Source organism: Eretmochelys imbricata, chromosome 1 (genome assembly GCF_965152235.1).
Source record: "Eretmochelys imbricata isolate rEreImb1 chromosome 1, rEreImb1.hap1, whole genome shotgun sequence".
Taxonomy (NCBI): domain Eukaryota; kingdom Metazoa; phylum Chordata; order Testudines; family Cheloniidae; genus Eretmochelys; species Eretmochelys imbricata.
The window spans coordinates 6,544,041-6,553,095 of record NC_135572.1 but is presented as its reverse complement, the minus strand read 5'-3'; the positions used below and the strand labels follow the sequence as shown (position 1 = coordinate 6,553,095).

Below are 9,055 nucleotides of genomic sequence, written 5' to 3'. Positions count from 1 at the left end.
GGGCTAAGCCTCCCCTGGTGCATCTGTGGCCACTGCCCAGCACTTGCAGGGTTCGCACAGGGAACTCTTTATTCTTATGTGCCATGCAGGTTCCAGGGTAGCTAAGGAGGCAGTAGGTGCTACTGAGCTTCTTCAGTAATCTCACTGCATTCCATGGAGATTACTGATGAAACCAGGAAGCTGAGTAACACATGTGACAGATTGTCACCCCCAGGGAGAAGTCTGGGAGCTGTGGGACCATTTTTGCCCCTCAACCCTCCAGTTGGGCGGGCCAATCTTACACTGCTTTGTTGGTGACACAGTCCGCCTCGTCAAGCCCTGCTATCACCCAGTATGACAGCAAGTGGCACCGCACTGAGCCTCCTGAGTGCTTTACCAAAGCCACTCAAAGACAGGCAGGAGACAACAGCCAATTTCCCAGCTATCCAACCTTGCAACCTTGCTGGAGTATAAACCCAAAACTATACCACCTTGCACTGCACTCCAGACCCTGTTACCAAAACTACAGAGAAGCATGAGACACATGTTTAGGGGTATGGAACAGCTTCCATAAGAGGAGACATTAAAAAGCCTGAATCATTTCAACTTGGAAAAAGAGAAGACTAAGCAGGGATATAATAAAGTTCTATAAAATCGCTGTGGAGAAAGTGAATCATGAAATGTTATTTACCCCTTTATAAGGACCAGGGGTCACCCAAGAAAGTTAGTAGGCAGCAGGTTTAAAACAAACAGAAGAAAGTACTTTTTACACAAACTACCATCAGTTGTGGAACTCATTGCCAGGGGATGTTCTGAAACCAAAAGAATAACTGGTTGAAAACAGAACTAGATAAGTTGATGGAGGATACGTCCATCAATAGCTATTAGCCAAGATGATAACAAAATTGGAGGTTTTTCATCTGCTGCTTCCTCGCAACAGAAAAAAAGGTTGCACTGACTGAGTCTATGGCTGGACTCTGTGTATGGAAAGGTCAAAATCTCCTGCCCAGTCTTAGAATGGGGTATTGTGTTCATCAGCTACTCTGACCAGCCCTCCCATCTCTGTGCAGCCCTCTCCACCATGTACAACGCCCCTTCAGCAGATCATGTGGGCGTGGCTGCTGTGACAGGCCCTGGTAGCACATCTCTGATAAACCTATGCTAGCAGGGAGCTGAGGAGGGTCCTAAAGCAATTGTGAAGGCCCGGATGTTGTGGGAGAGTGGGCCTAGCTACCAGTAGATCACTGAGATCTATGCACAACTTTGGGGACCACTAGGTTCTGGGTCCCACCTTTCATTCCTCAAGGAGAAGGGAAGGGACCTCGACTCCTGGAATCATCTGATGGAAGTTTTCATATATGGAGCCTTGTGGAATCCCCGTTTCCTGGCCTGCACCCTGGGTTGGCAATGCAGGAAAGAGGGCTGCCAGGGAGAAATCTGGTCCCATATTAATTATATTATGATTATTATTATAATTATTTATTTAATTTCAGAAATATCACAGTTGTGACAGGTTTCAGAGTAACAGCCGTGTTAGTCTGTATTCGCAAAAAGAAAAGGAGTACTTGTGGCACCTTAGAGACTAACCAATTTATTTGAGCATGAGCTTTCGTGAGCTACAGCTCACTTCATCGGATGCATACCGTGGAAACTGCAGCAGACTTTATATATACACAGAGAATATGAAACAATACCTCCTCCCACCCCACTGTCCTGCTGGTAATAGCTTATCTAAAGTGATCATCAGGTTAGGCCATTTCCAGCACAAATCCAGGTTTTCTCACCCTCCACCCCCCCACACAAATTCACTCTCCTGCTGGTGATAGCCCATCCAAAGTGACAACACTTTACACAATGTGCATGATAATCAAATTGGGCCATTTCCTGAACAAATCCAGGTTCACTCACTGCCTCACCCCCCTCCAAAAACTCACCCCCATACACACACAAACTCACTCTCCTGCTGGTAATAGCTCATCCAAACTGACCACTCTCCAAGTTTAGATCCAAGTTAAACCAGAACATCTGGGGGGGGGGGGGTAGGAAAAAAAAAGAGGAAATAGGCTACCTTGCATAATGACTTAGCCACTCCCAGTCTCTATTTAAGCCTAAATTAATAGTATCCAATTTGCAAATGAATTCCAATTCAGCATTTTCTCGCTGGAGTCTGGATTTGAAGTTTTTTGTTTTAAGATAGCGACCTTCATGTCAGTGATTGCGTGACCAGAGAGATTGAAGTGTTCTCCGACTGGTTTATGAATGTTATAAACCAGTCGGAGAACACTTCAATCTCTCTGGTCACGCAATCACTTACATGAAGGTCGCTATCTTAAAACAAAAAAACTTCAAATCCAGACTCCAGCGAGAAAATGCTGAATTGGAATTCATTTGCAAATTAGATACTATTAATTTAGGCTTAAATAGAGACTGGGAGTGGCTAAGTCATTATGCAAGGTAGCCTATTTCCTCTTGTTTTTTCCTACCCCCCCCCCCAGATGTTCTGGTTTAACTTGGATCTAAACTTGGAGAGTGGTCAGTTTGGATGAGCTATTACCAGCAGGAGAGTGAGTTTGTGTGTGTATGGGGGTGGGTTTTTGGAGGGGGGTGAGGGAGTGAGAGAACCTGGATTTGTGCAGAAAATGGCCCAATTTGATTATCATGCACATTGTGTAAAGAGTTGTCACTTTGGATGGGCTATCACCAGCAGGAGAGTGAATTTGTGTGGGGGGGTGGAGGGTGAGAAAACCTGGATTTGTGCTGGAAATGGCCTAACCTGATGATCACTTTAGATAAGCTATTACCAGCAGGACAGTGGGGTGGGAGGAGGTATTGTTTCATATTCTCTGTGTATATATAAAGTCTGCTGCAGTTTCCACGGTATGCATCCGATGAAGTGAGCTGTAGCTCACGAAAGCTCATGCTCAAATAAATTGGTTAGTCTCTAAGGTGCCACAAGTACTCCTTTTCTTTTTACAGTTGTGACAGCATCATTGTTATGACTCAGCACCCCCGGGGTAGCCATGTGACAAATTGGAATCATATGAACCGTGATGACAAGCCCAGATGCCCAGAACAGAGCCTGCAGTTGGGCTTCCTCTGCAGTCCAGTTGTGTAGCATCACCACACATTCCCTGTGATTTGGCCTCCTGCACTTTGCCACTGGCCATGACGGGGTTAAAGCTGGTGCACACGAAGCCAAGCAACTGAGGTACCCTGATGGCCAAGTGGCCCCCAAGGGAATGTGCAAGCATGCTACATAAACACAGTTGCCTGCCTAGATGAACAGTTTCTGTCTCCTGCCCATGTAAGCTCTTCAATGGCTCCTTGTCATTTAGGGTGAAGACCTCTGGTGTCAGCGGCTAAACTTCCAGCAGGAATTGGGTACGTTGGCAGGTTTCACTATCTTTAAAAAGCGAAGTGATGCGCAAAGGCTGGAAGCTGTTTCCATTGGCAGATGTTCTGTGCAGCGGCAGAGGACTCAGCTGGGCTGTCGCGGTGACTCAGTGACGGGGCTGGAGGGCAGGCAGCGCTAGGCAGCTTGGAAACCCCTTCTCTCCATCTGCCCATGCACCATGGCGGGTTGTTCAAGCTACACAGAAATCTGACATTCAAAGTGAGCTTGCAGTGCTAAAACCCCGATGCCCTGAGTCAGGATTTTTCAAGGGGTCCCATTTCTAGAGGGGTCCCATTCCTGTGTACTCTGGGCCTGATCCTACCAGGAGCTGCGTGACAGGAGATCCCACCGAATATCCATGACTAGTTCCCAACTCGCCTCAGGTTTATTTGCTCCTTGAAATGGAACCAGCAAATGCATTTTCAAAGGTTGTATTCTCTGGCTCGATGGTGAAGGCAGGAATTCAGAGCTGCGTTGCTCTGTGGTTACAGGTACGATAGGGCATATTACTGTTTCCTGACTGGCTGAGTGGTTCAACATTTCTGCCCTGTAGATACCCCTCAGAGTTACAGGACTACCTGTATGTCTTCCCCCTCTCTGGTCTCCAAATGCAACAAGTCAGAACTCATATCCTTACCTCTCATGGGGTGGAATCCTGCGATCTGCACTTCCTCAGACTGGGCCGTGGGCCACAACACACTGTGGGGGGACTCTGCTTGCCCAGTAGGTCCGATTGGGTTCAGCCCCTGTGTTTTTTCCCTCTAGGAGGCTGTGACCAGTGCTGAGACGAGTGACCAGTCAGCCTTCTTGAACCAAAACACTGTGTAATCTGAACGGTAGGAATAAAGCTTAACATGGGAGAATATGAGGGTTTTACAAGAACAGTCTGTACAACTCTCTGACCCCAAGCCCTCCCTCTCTGATTCAGACACAGGCAGGCCCAGGGCCTTCAGGTTTATCCAGTGGTGTCTGTCCTTGCAGTCTCAAGAGCTTCTCAGTGAAAGCTGCACCATCTCTGGACAGGTTCCCAGCACTGTAAAACAAGCTGTGTAACGTGGCTGGAGCCTGGAAATAGGCTCTTTCCAACTTGTAGCTGCAGTGTTGTCATTCAGCCTCCCTGAAGTGTTGACTGAGTGATGGCATTTATTGAGCTGTAGCTCCCCATCCTGTTTGTTTTCCAGCAGCCTGCTATTAAATTAAGAATAGCCATACTGGTTTCACGCAATATAGCCATAACATAAACATCCCAAAAGTTGACCTAATATACCTCTAGAGAAAACTGAGTTTAACACACACATTCATTATGTAAGCTCAGCTCCTTGTCTGTCCCAATGCCGTTCCTAGGTGCTACGGATTTTGTGAATACCGGACAGAGACAGTTAGAGAGAGAGAGAGCAATAGACTACTTTCCTGTGGGAAATGAAGTTCAATTTCCACGAATCCTCATGCATTTGACTTTCAAATCCGCTTCCTGCAAACCCTCATCTGGCTGAATAACAGCTGATGGGGTTAGTATGTACTAGAGAATTCTATCCTGATCCCTGTGCCTGTTATCACTCTGGATACAGGCTACAGACTGACAGAACAGAACTGGAGGAGAACCGGTCAGCTATTAACGCAGGGACAGAGGAGCCACTAGACTTCTGTTTGCTGACAAGGGACTGAATGAGGGCTGAAATACTGCAATCTTTTCAGGTTGTGATGAAATCGAGCAGACAGACGCTACATTTTAAGTCCCACTGTAACCTAAACTATTTCCTAATATCCAACCTATGTCTCCACCACTGCAACTTGAGACCATTGCTCTTTCTTCTCTCATCTATCACCACTGAGAACAGCCAAGCTCCATCCTCTTTGGAACGCCCCTTCTGATAGTTGTTGATGGCTGCTGTCAAATCCCCCCTCAGTCTTCTCTTCTGCAGACTAAACAAGCCCAGTTCCCTCAGCCTCACCTCATAAGTCCAGGTTTCAGAGTAACAGCCATGTTAATCTGTATTCTCAAAAAGAAAAGGAGTACTTGTGGCACCTTAGAGACTAACCAATTTATTTGAGCATAAGCTTTCGTGAGCTACAGCTCACTTCGTTGGATGCACTTATGCACCTCATAAGTCATGTGCCCCAGCCCCCTGATCATTTTCGTTGCCCTCCACTGGCCTCTCTCCAAATTCTCCACATCCTCTCTGTAGTGGTGGGTGCAAAACTGGGCTCAACAGTCCAGATGTGGCCTCAGCAGTGCCGATTAGAGGGGAATAATCACTTCTCTCGATCTGCTGGCAATGCTCCTACAAATGCAGCACAATATTCAATTAGCCTCCTTGGTATCAAGGGCACACTGCTGACTCATATACAGCTTCTCATCCACTGTAAGCCCCAGGTCCTTTTCTGCAGAACTACTGCTTAGCCAGTCTGTCCCCAGCCTGTAGCATTGTGTGGGATTCTTCCATCATAAGTGCAGGACTCTACACTTGTCCTTGTTGAACCTTATCAGATTTCTTTTGCCCAATCCTCCAATTTGTCTAGGTCACTCTGGACCCTATCCCTACCCTCCAGCGTATCTACCTCTACCCCAGCTTAGTGTCGTCTGTGAACTTGCTGAGGGTGCAATCCATCCCATCATCCAGATCATTAATAAAGGTGTTGAATAGTTGTATGATACTGTCTCCTGGTAACTAACAAGAAGCTGTTTCTAATCAGGGTCATGAACACAATACCTGTGCAATACCTGTGCAAGACTTTCCAAAAAGGTCTTAAGAAAAAGACTGCTGGTCTGTGTTTCAGGAAAGAGCGGAGCAGAGGGGCAGGAAAGGGGAGTGTAATAGGGGTTGTATGTAATTTTTACCATTAGCTGTTACATGAGCATAGCTGAAGTAACTTGCACACTGAAGAGGATATTTGTGCAAACCTACTGTTTGCACTATTCACACATTTGTGACGCCAACCCCTTCCAAGCCCAGATGAAGTAACTCTTCTTGTGAGCTTGTATCTTTGCAGATAGCTGCAGAACCTTGTACTGGGGAAGGAGCAGTTCCTGTGAGGATGAAGAGAAACCTGTAGGATGACCAAAATTTCTGTATTTAGTCAATATTGGCCAGGCAAAGTACTTAGGCTTCTTCTGGAAGGATTTTTGGGGGTCAGAGTGTATCACCAGGAGCATTTGTTTAGGGAAAATGAATAGAGCCTGGTTCTTATCGAATTGACACATGTAAATCTGGAGTGACTCAGCTGAAGTCAAAGTTAGTAAATTCATAACATGGCCCTGGGAATTTATCCCATGTGCTGAAAAGAGGCAGTGGCATAATTTGGACTTTCAGGAGTGGAGAAACTAATTAATTAATTAATTAATTAATTATAAATAAATAAATAAATAGAATGTACTTTATACAATGGGCCACTCTCAGAAGTGGGGTGTTTGTGGGAAGGTCACAACTGTAAAATCACACAGTGCTCAAGTAGGCTGCAGAACTTCCAGCTACAAGCTATCAATGTGACTAAGTTCCGAGCAGGATTCAGAGAGACTGGATGTTTATATGGGTAATCAGAAAATCAAATTACACAAGTGAGGACTGTTTTAAAAACTCTTGGAATGTCTCTAAACCTTACTGGTTTACAGCACAAAATATCTCTAACTAGTGGGTGTCAGGGGGGAACTTTGGGAGCAGGTTATCTTATAGCTGCCCATTGCAGAACTCCTTCCAACTTCCTCTGAAGCATTTGGAACTGGCCAGTGGATACTGGGCTAGATGGACTACAGGTCTCATCCACTCTGCGAATGTCTATCTTGGTATCGGTCGTGTAAATCCTAGACTTTGTTTTTGCTGATTTTTCTTTAGCTTCTAGGAGTCTCTAGAATTGTACAGAGAGTGGAAAGATGTCTTGTTAAATATCAACTAGTCTTCTGTTCTTTTTCTTTCAGGAAGGAAAGTTCAAAACAAATTGGATCTTCACAGTACATAATGTCGGCTGTCAATGACACCACATTCAAATCTTCAGTGTTCCTTCTCACCGGGATACCTGGGCAGGAAGACGTCCAAAATCTCTGGATCTCTCTCCCCTTCTGCTTAATTTATGTTATTTCAATATTAGGAAATTCAGTCATTCTGTTCATTATAATAATAGATCCAAGCCTCCATGAGCCCATGTACATTTTCCTCTCCATGTTGGGCGCCACAGACCTTGGCTTATTGATAGCCACCATACCGACGATACTGGGCATATTCTTGTTTAACTCTCGGGAGATCAGCTTCGATGCCTGTTTTGCCCAGTTGTTCTTTATCCACTCCCTTCAATGCATTGAATCCTCAGTGCTCTTGCTGATGGCCTTTGACCGCTTCATCGCGATCCATGAACCGCTGAGATATGCCTCCATCTTAACCTTGCCGAGAATAGCCAGGATAGGACTGGTGTGTATGCTAAGAGGGGTGGCCGTAATACTCCCACTCCCCCTACTCCTTAAACGGTTCCGATACTGTCGAGCCAATATCCTCTCCCATTCCTACTGCCTGCATGTGGATGTCATGAAGATGGCTTGTTCAGATATCAGAGTCAACATTATCTATGGATTGTTTACTAAACTCTTAACAATGGGTCTGGACTCGCTGCTCATTTTCCTCTCTTATATAATGATCCTCAAAACAGTGCTGAGTATCACATCCAATGTTGAGTGCCTGAGGGCCTTGAACACCTGTGTCTCCCATCTCTGCGCTGTTCTTATCTTCTATACACCAGACATCTTCTTGTCTGTGATATACAGATTTGGAAAAAACTCTTTTCCCCTGCTTCAGAGTCTCCTGGTCTACATCTGCCTGCTGCTCCCGCCTTTGTTGAACCCAATTGTGTACAGTGTGAAAAGCAAACACCTTCGTGCAAGAATAATCAGGGTGTTCATCAAGTGAAGGGTCAGTTCATCACCCAGCTCCAGCACTCGTGACATAGGCCATTGCCACCTATTCCATGCCGGACCGTTAAATCCAGTATGACTTGAACTACTGATCTCCCCTCTGTAGAGAGAAGTTCACACGGGGTCTAAGGCCTGGAGCAATGGACTAGACTGCTTGTGAGGGAGGACAGTGCAGTGGGGAAAGGAGACCAATTTACCCCCATACTGAGCCCAATGATTTCTGTTTGAAGAATGCATAATATTTGTTCATCTAAAGCATATTTTCCAGGAAACCGTCCAGCCTTGGTTTGGAGGTACCAGGAGATCCACCACCTCTGTTGGGAGTTTTTTGCACTGGTTAAGCGCCCTCGCTGTTAAAAATGTGTGCCTCTTTTCTAAATTTATTTTTTCTGTCTTCGGTTTCAATCATTGGTCTTTGTTATCCTTTCCCTTATCGACGGAAAAGCCCATTAATAGCTAGTATTTCATTTCTGTACAGCGTTATCAAGTCAGTTCTCAGTCTTCGCTACTTCTACTCACTGCACCCCAGTTTATACATCAAGAGTAAGTTGGAAAGGATAAAGGAGGAGAAAGACCTGAGTGTAGTAGTTGATCCTAGGATGACTGTGAGCCACCGATGTGGTATGGCTGTGAACAAAGCAAACTAGATCCTAGAATGTGTCAGGTGAGATAGGAAAGTATTAATATCCTTATATTAGGCACCATTGGGACCTCATCTGGAAAGCTGTAAAATTTTGGTCATGTATATTTATTCCATAAAGAAGAATTCAGACTGGAAAAGGAGC

General features: G+C 45.5%; 1 protein-coding gene across 1 annotated transcript; it reads left to right on the top strand.

Moving 5' to 3' along the window:
* The first annotated feature begins 7,326 nt into the window (after positions 1-7,326).
* On the top strand, positions 7,327-8,265 carry LOC144278908 (olfactory receptor 51G2-like). Its single transcript, XM_077840293.1, has one exon. The coding sequence runs from the start codon at positions 7,327-7,329 to the stop codon at positions 8,263-8,265; it is 939 nt and encodes a 312-aa protein (XP_077696419.1).
* Positions 8,266-9,055: the final 790 nt, after the last annotated feature.

Coding starts and splice junctions, on each gene's coding strand:
- LOC144278908 (XM_077840293.1), top strand. CDS start 7,327: ATGTCGGCTGTCAATGACACCACATTCAAATCTTCAGTGTTCCTTCTC.